Genomic DNA, 13595 nt, shown 5'->3' with positions numbered 1-13595 from the left:
TACTAGGAGTTCCTACCTGTTGGCTCAGTCAGACCTATTTTAAAAGTTGGCATTACTAGCTAGCTTTGTTGCTCTGAACTTTTCGTCCTCCTATACAATATTTTCGCAAGGCAAAATTATTTTTTTAAATCTCGATTCTCACCTCTATATTGGGGCTTGAGTCTCTTTTGGAAATTACATTTTTTAGGCAACTTTACATTTAACCCATCTGGTTCAAAGTGACATTTTTCTGACCTCTGATTTTGTGATTTAGGTCTTGTTTCTGTCTTTCCCACTTTAGCTTTCTATTTCATTCTTCAGAATAATGTATACATATTTTGCCTCTGTTTTTTCTGTTATGTGGTTGATGTATTTTATATTCACAATTGTGTTTTCCTGAATTAGTATTGTACAGAATCTAGTGCACTCTCTGGGTTAGGATACACATAATGCATACATTTTACAATGAAAATGGTTCCACCAGTGGATGCGACATAAATACTTCAATTTACCGAAATACCAGGGGTATCAGAAGCGACCTTGCATGCCCTTTGACCTTGATAGTTTTACAGAAAGTGAGCCCATATCACCCTAATGACATCACAGGAAGTAATGCCACATATTCTTTGGATGATATTACAGAAAGTAACATCGTTGAAGTAAAGAAAAATGCATTAAATGATAAGGAAAGAAACTAAAAGTATATTTTAGTTGCCTATTCTATACTGAATAGACTGCTTTCATGATATGTCTCGGGTACAACTAAAAGTAGTCAGGAGAAGAGCCATTATAGGCTAGCTACTGTCATCCAATTACCAAACATATCAACAAATATGGAGGCTCAGCTGCAAATGTCCAGGCAGTGTAGTTTCCACCACCACACTCATCATTTGCCTAGGAACAACCATAATGTGCCCAGACACCGTCTCAAATACCAAAATATAGCCCAAACGTCCAGGCAGAAACCTCCTCATGCGAAGGCAAAGTGAACATGTGTCCAAGCATAATGCAGTAAGCTAATGTATTATGTTGTATTATCTGTATTGTGTATTAAAGTCTATGTGGCTACCAATGCTTAGTGGGGAGGATGTATTGGGAGAAGTTGGAACATGGAACTCTGGTGAGAGTAGAATGTAGAGGAGTCCGTTTCCTCCTGCGTTTGAGGTGGCTGGGACGTCTCCCTGGATCTCTGATATTTAATTAAAAGTAACTTTAGATCAACCTTGGTGTGGCCGCCTGCTAATTACTAGATTTGGTGACGAGTGAACCCTGGGGCCGTTAATGCCTTTGCATTGGATTTTTGCCCCTACGACATTCTTCACAGATTGGTGGATGCTCGGTTAGTGACGTCTTTATGTTTTGAGGGTGATCATGCTACAGTTTGGTAAACTATTATAGTGCGGAAACGTCCCATGACCAAGAGCAAGGTAGTGTGTCTGAATTGTATTGTTTGCAACACGGGCCACTCTAAAGTGATACTCTGATGCAGAGCGCTTTACTGAAAGCCAGTCTCTTGGCGCTGCTGTACTATTGTTTTAAGTGTGAAGAAGTCTGTGTTATATTGTCTCCTAAGAAAACCAGCCCATCTATCAGGGCAGTAGTGATGTAGTGGCAGCATCAGCCCACCTTTGGCAAACCATGGGGCAGATTTAGAAGGAACTGACGCATCTGCATAGATGCGTCAGTTTCCTTGCGCCAGCGCCAAATGTCTTTGCGCCACTATGGATGCGCTGTATTTACAATACAGTGCTCCATGGCGGAAGGATTAAGATATGCGTCAGAAATCCCGACGCATCTGTTGCCGTAAAAGTCACGCATTGCTGGAGTTGTGTCACAATCACAACGAAACTCCAGCAATGTATTTTGAGGCCTATACTTACTGTACTGCGTCACTCTTTATGCCTCCTTCAAGCAGGCGTAAGGCGTTGACGCAATGGTGCAGTGAAATCTTGAAGATGTCACTGCGCCACTTTTACGAGGCCTTCCTTACGTGGGAACGCCCACCCTGCATACATTATACCTGACACAGGTATAATGTGACGCAGGGCTTTACAACGTGAAGCACTCCCTAGATGCGTAACATTGTAAATAGGCTGCATTGTTGGCATCACCGTAGCATCAAAAAAGTGACGCAATGGCGGCGTAAGGAGGCGCAAGGGGCTTGTAAATCTGCCCCCAAGCGTTCTTTATAATCCATTACTGCATCCAAATGCACCCCTGAGGAGAACGTCCATGCGTAGCAGGGGAGGGTGCTTGGGGTGGGGGCGGTGCGTGAAAACCTTCTGCTGCAAGTTCACGTCCACTTTTTGCCTATTTGATCACTACTACGACAAACCATGCTTTGAGGTGGCGGATTGACCACACATGCTCCGAAAATGCTCATGTATAGAATTTCAAAAGTGCAGAGGACTTTACTGAAAATTCAACGTGATATCCTTTCTGACTTCATGATCTGAAACAGGGTACCTTGGAATGAATGGAACGTGTTTATATTTTGTTGCCATTTATTAAGTCATACCGTTTTAAAATAATGAAAGGTGCATCATTATTTCAATCATACATTATTGAGGGTCTTTCCTGCTACCTTGTTTTGACACTCACCATTATAGAAGAAGCTACGATGGGCTTTAGAAAATGTAAATAGTCAATCGTACATGTTTGCATTAAAATACCATAATCAAGAAATCAGGAGGAATGACAAATGTGCTGATCCACCTAAGTTTATCATTTGTATAAAACCCAGTGAAAAGTAATCTGGCCCTCACCATGTTCATGTCCCCTGTTCGGGTAGTTAAACTCAATTGTATTTATGCTTTTGGCATCCTGACCCACCTAGGCCCTGGTGCAACTGGACTCGCTGTATCCTTAACCGCTATACCCTAGACACACCACTGGTACTTGCTCCGGGTGGGAGATAAAACAAGGCCTGCTCTGGTGGCCTGGCTGCCATCTGCTGCTGTGCCTATGATGCTGTCTACCTTTCACTCCTCCAGGGCCTGGGCCAACAGGCAGAAAGCGCAATAACATGCACTGAAGTGGTGAATGAATAATGCGACATGCAAGTGTAGTCAACAGTTTTTTGATTGGTGACTGGAGGCAAGGGTCCACTGCGGTCATCCAGTCATCTAGCACTCTTCTCCCTGACTGAGAGAGGTTGCTTGCAAAACACACCAAACATGGTTGAAGTAAAAGAAATAAAAGGAAAATCACACACTGAACAGCTCCTGGCAAGTGGGCTGCAGGAGCGCATTGTTCCACTTGAAACTGCATCTAATTTCAGAGGCAAAACATGAAGGAGGGTGGGTGGGGGATTATGGGGTTAAGAGGGTGGGGGAGTTTATGAAACATGGAGTGGGCAGATGGGAGTGGAGATGAAACAGACTACAGCAGAGGGGAACAACACAAGCACTTGTGGGGAGTTCTGGAACATAAAAGAAGCAGAGTGGAGCAGAGGGGAAAACACAAGCACCCGTGTGCAGTGCGGGAACACAAAGAGAAAAGTGGCTCCCAAAACAGGAGCAGCAGATGGAAAAAAGTACTTGGTCCATGTTCTAGGGCAGGGTCAAACATTAGGACAGGGCATGACACCGGCATGCCTTTACAAACAGGAATGAAGGACATGAGAGTGATGCTGCAGCAAGCAAATGAAAATCTGTGGTTGGGTTGAAGTCCACAATTTGTAAATAACATGTCTTGAAGAGACAGCGCATGCCCTGTCTAGCTGAGACCTAAAAATGGGAATCAAAAAGTAATCTCTCCTTTCTTCAGCAATGTAGGACAGGTATCACATGCAGTTTGCCAGAGTAGGAAGCTGGTTACAGTTGCCACCTTGGGTGACCTCTCAATGACAGTCATGGTGGGACACTGGTATGGATGTGGGCAGCTGCTTTTTATTGTCGATCACGTAAGGGCATCTCAGTTCATTTAAATCACTGCACCATTCATTTCATTTAAATCACTGCACCATTCATATTGTTTTAAATATTTCTGATGGACTGTATCACTTTGTGGAAAATGACCTTCCATCAGCCTACCAGGTAAAATGTACGCATTGGATAATATGAAACATAAGTTTAGAAATGAAGATTTAAAACAATTTTATTGAAGAGCTGTAGTAGGTGCACACATTCCCCCTCCCATTCAAATGCACACAGTCAGGAGTAAAATTGTCTTAGAGGAGCAATACAGGCATGAAAGATATAACCTGTTTCATTTTATTCCTTGACTACACGGCGGTACTACTTAATGCCGTAAGATGAATAACTTCTGGAGATCTGTGGAAAGCATAGAATAATACTTGGAGTTCTCACACTGTAGTTTTTTAAATTCCATACCATAAAGATGCAAACTTTTGGTTTCATACACAGGCACAATAGAAGACGCCCCAAGAAAAAAGGGGACTGAATTTAAAACCCCCCAAATGCCAGTGCAGGTTACACTTCAGAGACTTTTTAATACTTAGCTATTCAACTTTTGTGTTTTTTGGAACATCTCAAATTCCAAGTGAAACTGCTGATTTAAAGTTGTAGCATCCACTTGCTGTGGTTCTACTACACTAACGCTCTCTCTTTGCTCTGCAACTTTTTAAGCAAAAGCTATCGGAAGACATAGCCTCCCCTTGCTGGTAGTTATTGCTCAATTTAACAGGTTGATGCAAAAAATCTTCTTCTTCATACTTCTTCTTGGACATCCACTTTCCGCTCATTACAATAGTCTTGAAAATATGTATCTGCCTATGGTTTCCTTAAACCACTGTCTGCCATATTCAGCTAAAGTAGATTTGAATACCTTTAAAGGCACTCATCTATTATTTACGACTGAATGGCCTGCTTTGGTAGATGGACTTCCCATAAGCAAATGATCTACCTCTTTTGGAAACCCTTTAAACATGGGCCTTGGTATTCTTTTCATGCAGGGGAATTTCTGCCCATCACATGAGCCACTGCTCTTTCTCCTTGTTGAAATGTAGCGCCCACTTGCGAGTGAGTTCCAAATATAAGTGTGGCTCATGGGGAATATAATCAAGGTAGAGGCGTGTCAGGGTCTTCTTGGGGGTAGACTTCTCTATCTGAGTGCCTTCGTGCCACTCATTGAAGGAGGTAATAGACACAATTTCTGGTCTCACGGTCAGAGCTGCTTGGAGCGCTGTCTCATAGTACTTGCCATTGACACGGTTTCTGGTGTTGTGGTTGTTCCATGGGCGGATACTGGTGTCTATGTATCCCGGACCAACGCTGGGAATGAACATGAGGTTGTTGGTGTCACAGAAGGTCTTGATGGCCTTCCAGTTTTGGTGAGAGGAGCCAAAGGAGAATCCATTGGACGCAAAGTAAGTGTACATCCCATCAAACCCAGCAGAGAGTATGTCTTGCTTATGGGTCTCTTCCACGAGTAGAGCAATGAAGACTGAGTCGTAGGGTGTGTTTCGGATGGAATGGGATCCAGATGCCGTGAGGAGATTAGCCCAAGACTCTGGTGAAGTCAGGTAGGAATCATAAATGTAAAAAAGTGGGAGGGTTCTGCCGACACTCGTCTTGTACGCGTAAAATGATGAATGAGATCCATACCTATAGAATGAGAAAATAAAATTCATTTTTTAAATGGAATAGATCCTGCCACACTGAAATGTGTTAAACAGTCAAAGAAAATTAGACAACTTTTTTCAAATTTAAATTCCAATGTTTGTTTTTGCGGTATTCTGAACTTTAAAAGAATTGTGAACTCAAAAACGTAATGAAACTTTGCTTCTCCTTTCCTCCATATCTGGACTATTTAAGATCACCTGTTACTCCCTGTGTACCAGCCCTCCAGCCTACACACTCAGTCGTTCCTCTACTGTTTTCCTCTCACTATTCTGTCTTTCAATCATTCACCTTCGGCTTAAGTAGACGAAAGGTAGCACAATGCACAGAGAAAACCACATAAAATAAATCCTAACTGAAAATGTCTTTTCTTTTTTGGCATTCCACAATTGTTACAGCCCTCACAGCCCCCGGTCTTCCCCCTTTTATATGTCTTCATCTTATCCCATCTCTGCCTGCCTTGTGACTTTCATCTCACTGTATTACTTCTTCTCCCACTCCCCCAGTGGTTTGAGTTGGCAAACGGGCAAAATAGAATGATGCAGCTTAAAATAAAAATAAGAGTTTCTTGTTGAATTGTCTCTCCACAATAGTAATGTAGTTTCACCTTTAAACAAAACCTACTCTATTGCATATTTATTTATGGCAATGTGCTAGTTATAAGCAGAAGTACTAACAAGAACCAGTTTTTAAATCTGTCGCTATTGATTTTGTAATGGTTTCATTATGAAAAACTCAGCTCCATTTTCTAAAGTTCAATAAAAATGTATGTAGAGTGTGCACCTTTTAAGACCCAAAATCAAACAATGTCTCTTACCAGGGTGGCCTTTCCATACGTTTGACACATTTATACTTTGCATGTCTAAAGTGTGAAGAAAGATTTGGCCAATTGTGAGTGCTGGTTAATTAAGGGAGGGGGGTGTTCAGAAATTGAAAACATAAAGAATTTACAAGGAAGCTATGGAAATCAGTTCAGTAAGTAATTTACGGCTTGTTCTCACATATAAATACTTTTGACAAAATCAGCTGATAGCTGTGGTTGCCATTCGGACCGAATGTCACTTTTTAAAATGATTTACATTGAATTTTATGTTGCAGGTTTGCCCGATGCAGCAACAATACACAGTAGATAGCCCGCTTGCACCCTTGAACAACACAACACCAAACCATTTAGCAAAGCAAAGCCTCTTAAGTGGCATAACTCGCTCTTCCCACAAACTTCTCCCACCGAGAGAACAGAATACATTAGTCAGACCATCCCACACACTCATATGCACAGTACTGAAGTCATATCAATGGCCTTCTAACACAACAGGCTGGAAAATACAATCATTCACTTTCTTGTGATGAAATAAATGGCGAGGTACTACAGTTTACTCACAAACATAAACCCCTAGGGGCATATTTACAAGCCCCATGCGCCCCTTTTACGCCGCCGTTGCGGCAGCGCAAAAGAAGCGCCATGGTGCTGGGTACTTACAACATGACACATCTGGGAGATGGGTCACATTGTAAAGCCCTGCGCCAGAAGGAGACGTTCCTGCACATGGGGTGGGGGGGAGGGGGAGCTGGGGCGTTGCGGTGCAGGAACGCCTCGTAAAAGTGGCTGAGTGAAATCTACAAGATTTCACACAGTCACTTTGGGGCCCATGCTGCGTCAAAACCCTGCGCCTTCTTGAAGCAAGTGTACGGATTGACGCAGCATTAACAAGATAGGGCCTCCCAGAGCTTTGCCGGAGCTGCGTTGCGCTTGCGACGCAACTCCAGCAATGCGCCGCTTTTACGGCACAGATGCGTCACGTGTCTGTGCCATTTTTGCCCATTGGTGCGCCGCATTGTAAATGCGGCGCATCACTGGTGGCGGAGGCATGGCGCACGATAAGTGGCGCATCCCTACTGATTTGCAGGGATGCGCCACTTATTGTAAATCTGCCCCCTAGAGTCCAACACCAGCTCAGTCACAGAGGATATTCTTCCAAGTAACAATGTGATTATCACAAAGAATGGACAGACTCATCGTTAACACTGACCCATCCCATTGGTACAAGACTACCAAGAGAAAGGTCAATGAGAAACCGCCCTACACTGCATGAGAGCAAGGAGGATTCTTTATTTGCTGGCAGGCATTAAACTAATGTTTGCGACAGAAATGTAGCCATACTTTTAACCACATGCTCAACTTTGTCGGCCCACTGAGGCTCAGTGTGCATATTTTGATTACATACATTATTTGAAAATTGTGATTAAAAACATAAAAAGAATATGTTATTGCTTTTTTGCAGATGAGCGACACAAATGTAATGTAACATAACAAGTGACTCGTGCATACATAATGTCATTTGGTGTAATTAAATGCCTAAATGAGAAAAAAATGACTTTCTTAATATATTTTTTATTCATGCACAGAAATAATTGATGACGACATACCAGCATCCTGAACCTTATGACTGCTGATGTGTCTCTGCGGGTCAGTACCAGATATATTTTCAGATATTTACCAGACCTTGTTATGGCTCGTGCCCATGACGTATACACACGTCGTAAGGCCAGTTTGATGTCACCTTTTTATGATATCATTTTACTAGATTACCTTTTTGTAACATGGACTGGAACGTGTTGGAGGGGAGGGGCGGAGTCACACAATAATTTCTTGAGGTAAATTAAGAATTACAATGTCGCTCAAATATGCAACATGCTTCATTAGATGGTTTGTGTAGTTTCAATTTCGTACAAGTGTAATTCCTTTAGATTTTCGATTAGAATGAAAGCTTCCTATAGGATAATTTTATGCCATTTTATTATAGGATACAAGCGTTAATGACAGTTTTCCTAGGAACTTACTTGTCATTACTTCCTTATGATATTTTCTTCTTACTGCTGTCATAGCTCGACATAATACTTTCCTTTCGGAATCCTATTAGATTGTTGTATCAGGAATTTCACCTTTCCTACTGTTCACATGTGACGTTTTCAGTCTTAATGTAATAAATCCATAGGATTCCACTAGAATGTGCTAAGACAAAAAGTACAGGATGTGTAGTAAAAAAAGGTTATGGGGAAATTATGTTTTAGGACTTGACTAGAAAAGCCCATTGGCCTTGGAAAGGAATCGTTCTTCTTGATGCACTGTAGGCTACAGGTTGTTATGGCTCCTGTAAGGACCTGATTCCCAGCATCCTCTGGTGCTCCTCCATCCAATTCACATTTATGGATGTACAGTCTCGCGTCTGTTAAAGCAGCAGGAGAGTTTCTTTAAATGAGCCGGGCATTAGTGATTGGGTCTGCAGATACGGAAATCAATGGTCATAATTTCCTGGTCAAGGATTTAAGGATTTATTCATCTAAAAACCAATCTCATGATTGATGTGTGTGCCTCTTTGACCCTGATATTTTGGCCACGGTCTGCTTGGCTTCCTTTCCTTAATGCAGCATTGTTCTGATTTATAAGAGGCGAGAAACTATAGCACTGCCAAATAATACTTGCATTCCTTTCCTATAGCACCTTACATTTCTTTGGCAGAGAAGATGTCTGTGGGTTTCAGTGCACAAGGAGGCACTGTGCCTTGTGCATGGAGATGTGAGTATGCTATAAACAAGGAGAATTTGCCCTTCCTTCATATAAGGGGACTTTTGCAGTGCACTCGCTGTACACTCGCTGCACCGTGCATCCACTTTAAATGGTGTACCATGAAATTGGGTAGTATAAACATTTGTGATTTGCAGAGGTTAGACATGGCATACTTGTGCAATGGAGTGCTATATGGAAAAACAAATGATTACTGTTTCCTGGGGAGACTGCACTTTTTAGGTCTCGCCTATTCTAGCCCGTAGAGATTGATAGGCGAGATTATAATAAGCGGTCCGAAAAGTCTACCTAGCAGCGGATCGAGTACAGTTCATGTAAGGCAGGCGCGTGCACATCATCGCCAGCCACATCCCACACCATGCCTCGGCATCAGACTTCAAAGGAAGCTGCTCGCACACCACCATTTGTCTGAGCCTCGGCATCAGACTTCAAAGGAATGCAGTCCCCCCGCCCCCACCACAGCAATGCCGATAGCTTGTTTTTTTTTTACATCCATTTCACGGGGAAGCCGTGTTTTGTTCACTGTTCTCTGCACATTTCTCATTTTACCCGATGGTTTCTCAGCGTCGGCAGAAGTTTTTATTGCCTTCCCTAAAGTAGTTTTCAGTGTCGGTCCTAGTCAATAAGGCTCCCTGCACCGAAAACACATTCACTTTCCTTCTGGAGCTTCTGCTCAAGGTGCACGACAAGGAAGTATTAGTATTCTTTTGGCAGAGAGAAAGGAACCGAGTGAGGAGACCAAGAAGCAGGGGAACAATGCAATGATACTACATTTATTGTGTTGTGCCAAATCCTATGATTACCAGCTCGGCATCATTTTGTCTAGAAAAGAAATGCGTGCACACGTTCACGCATCTTTTGCATTAATAAAATTACTTTACTTGCACCTTTGACCTTCCTATTATGGGTCTCTACTGCAGGGTAAACTAACTGAGCTAGGTGGGCACTTTCAGGCCACGGTCTGTTGCTTTCACCAATATCGCCACATCTGGGGCATTATCAGACAAGTAACATTGGTGAAAAAGAACTTCATTCTTCATTCTGTTGGTTTACATGTGCAGTGGCGTGGCTTCATCTTTCCCGTTCTTCACAGAGAGGGTCTCTGAGAGGGGAGAGCCTGGCTTTTACGGATGTGGGTGTGAACAGTCTCTGTGCCCACATCTAACTCTCTCTCTCACTGGTGTCTCTGGACCGACCTATACCTACCCCATCACGTTCTGCGTGATGTGTTTATGCTTGGCCAGCAAGTTGTGCATAGATGGACTCCACACACAGTACATTTAATTCAGTATTTTTTTTTAACCTAAATGCCTTGATTTAAGATCGCATTTTCAGGCACTTGATAACGGTAAGCTAGAGCAGTTTATTTTTTGGGGTGGGAAGCTTTCTTCCCTTGCACCCACATTTGTTGCAGTTCTGGGACATTGGCGGTGCCCGGGCATTATGTGTCTCTGTCACGGCATCAGTGTGGTCTTACAGTTTTGTTTCAATTATCCGTCTAATTTGCGTACATAGTGCTTCCCTTTTCACGTTGGCAGAACGTGCAGCCGGATTGCTGTAAACTGTAATTGTGTTGGAAGCCGCCGTTAATGCCTGTAACAGACACGCGGTGTGGTCTGAGAGTGAAAACTCGGACTAACTCCACCCTCTCACATCTGTCACTGGCCTCTATTTACCACACTTGTGTATACCCTAATGTCCCATTTTATTGTTCAGAAATAACGATTTACAGCGGAGTGCCGGGGCCCCGTGCAGTTAAGTTGGCAATGTGAATGAAACACTTTTTATTACCCTGGCGGCGCCATACCCCCCACCTCGATTTTGTTTTTTCATTTAATTACTGTGGCATTCTGGATATAAACACCCCTTATTTCACAGGCTAATTTTCCTTTGGTGTTCATGCTCTCCAAGCATTGGCCTTAGAGATGATGTTCAGAGATTAGTTTTTCATGCAGTGTTGGGATTGCAAGCCATATAATAATCATGGTATGTTCCTTTAAGAAATGAACAGTTGTGAATGATTATAGATACCAGGCAGAGTCACTCAAATGGAGTTTGATTTGATTCCTCAGTGCGTGACTCGCGTCCCTTTGTCCTGCAGTATTATGTATTCATTCTATCTGTTTTGGCAACGTTTAGGGGCATTTTAAAGCAAAATGGTGTGTGAAGAGCAGAGCTCTGTGATGAAGAGCGTCCCCCCACCGTCCTCCCCCACCGACCCAGAGGTTAACTGGCATTTAGGTGTGAATGTGGCTGGCCAGGAGCAGGCCCACACTAGCTGCCAAGGCCCCCTGGGATGGGCCTGGCACCTCTGCCGCCAGGCAGGCCCAGCAGCTGATTTGGACTGGAGTGGGGATGGCATGCGACCATATGTTATCTTCGACCCCACTTGTCCCCACCCCAGCTCCACAGCTCGTGCTTGCTGTACTTACAATGCATGTTTAACCTCCCGCCATGCGTTTTTGGCGTCCCCCTGCCAACTCTTAGCCGTTTCCTCCTCGCGCTGGGTGTTTTCATACCATCTGTCATGAGTGTGCTTACAACTGCAATGCTTAACCGACAGGCACAATTATGCATGCCGATCATTGTGCAAATGGAGGCACGTCTTGTGCAATTTTTCCCCTCAGAGCATTTTATTAATATTGTAGGATTGGAGTCGACAATCTGCAGACTTTTTCCCACAGTTCCTTGCCAGGGTTTGTTGCATTTGTGTCGTTGCCAACATTTACAGTTTCTGATTGTGTTTCACGCTCCTTTCATGTGCACGCACGTCAGTCGTGGTCGCATCGGTCCAACCAGTGACAACAAGGGAGGTACTGATGACAAATGGCACCCTCTCACGGCATGTCTCGCTTGTTACTTTAAGGTGTTTCTGTTGTGTTTTCTGACTTTGTTGTTGTTGTTTGAGTCCTGGTGGCAGCAGGCACCACTAGGGCCAGTGGTTGGGTTGCATTACTGCCTGGCCGCCCTTAGGCCACAGACTTTAGGCACCTCTGATGTCAGCTGCTCCTAGGGAAGGCACAGCCAGCTTGTCAACGTTTCCATTTTTCTCACCCTGTGTGTCTTATGCTTCTGCGGGTGCCTTCTCCTTGGGCTGTGATGGTGGTTACTTGCACCCCCTGGTGTGCTGTGTGGTTGTCTGGAGAAGCTGTGGTAGCCAGACTTTGCCTGCATCTTTTGTGGTTGAATCTATGCTTTTCTGATCAAGCTCTGGGCTCCCCACCAGGCCGCCCCCTTTCCCGCATGCAGCCTGTGTTTCTTTTCTCTCGTGACCATTTGGTGGTGTCATTTCTGTTTTAAGGCAAGTGTACCTCATTTAATACAGCTTCGATAGCGCTCCTTTTGTCTGTTTTGTTTTGAAGTAATGCTGAATAAGTGAGAGTCTTCCACTAGTTAACAAAGTTTGTAGGCTTGCACGTCAATGACCCACAATGCATGGGCAGTGGACATGACGTCACGCACCCTTTGATACCTGGCAGTGCAGTCACTGGGTTGACTCCTTGTCACAGCTTTAGCTTGCTGTTTGATGATGAAGCGCAGCGGAGACTGATGAGAACTCAAGGCCACAAACAAACAACAAGACATGCACAACAGACAGATCTACAGCAGTTGTATCCATCATACAGTGCAGGATGGCCATGGCTCCCTTCCACTCTTGCAAACGTGAAAGTACAGCACACATCTGTGATGACACCAAACCAGAAGTGTGGCAAACCGTTTGTACATGCTCCCATGCAGAACACACTTTACATCACCATGACACAAGTAGCAACAACTAGCAGAAACCATGTACCATCAACCTTGAGGGTGCACACCTCCCACCTCAATCATCCGCTGGCTGAATGTTTTGGCACTCTTGATAGAAACACTAGGAGAACCCGACTGCAACCGGATCGTCAGAGTGATAATGTTCAGTCAAAGACATCTTAAGAAGAGGGATATCAGCTATACCATGCACCAGCAATAGTTAACATTGAATGTTCACTCCTTCTATCCCCTTCTCAAGTATATGGTCCACCATGTTCATCACCACCACCACCACGTCCACCACATCCACCACCACGTCCACCACCACCACCACCACCACGTCCACCACCACAGCCACCACCACGTCCACCACGAGGCCACTACCACGTCCACCACCACCACATCTACCTCCACCACCACAACATCCACCACCACATCCACCACCACCAAAACCACGTCCACCACCACCACCACCACGTCCACCGCCACCATGTCACCCACCACAACATCCACCATCACCATTGCCATGTCCACCACTACCACATCCACCACCACCATGTCTATCTGTCACCCTCACTCTATCTATCTGTCGCCCTCACTCTATCTGTCACCCTCACTCTATAAATCGCCCTCACTCTATCTATCTATCACCCTCACTCTATCTATTTATTTATCGCCCTCACTCTATCTATCGCCCTTTA

General features: G+C 44.1%; 1 protein-coding gene across 1 annotated transcript in view; it reads right to left on the bottom strand.

Annotated features, from left to right (window-relative positions):
* Positions 1 to 4059: 4059 nt before the first annotated feature.
* LOC144824779 (glycoprotein endo-alpha-1,2-mannosidase-like protein) overlaps positions 4060 to 13595 on the bottom strand; it is a 259396-nt gene continuing 249860 nt past the window's right edge. The window contains exon 5 of the mRNA XM_078683785.1: positions 4060 to 5546. Within this exon, the coding sequence (XP_078539911.1) occupies positions 4910 to 5546 (637 nt within the window). The 3' untranslated portion in view covers positions 4060 to 4909. The remainder of the gene's footprint in view (positions 5547 to 13595) is intronic.

This window comes from Lissotriton helveticus, chromosome 3_1 (assembly GCF_964261635.1).
Source record: "Lissotriton helveticus chromosome 3_1, aLisHel1.1, whole genome shotgun sequence".
Taxonomy (NCBI): domain Eukaryota; kingdom Metazoa; phylum Chordata; class Amphibia; order Caudata; family Salamandridae; genus Lissotriton; species Lissotriton helveticus.
Note: the sequence above shows the minus strand (reverse complement) of the source record. Positions and strands in the feature narration are given on the sequence as shown.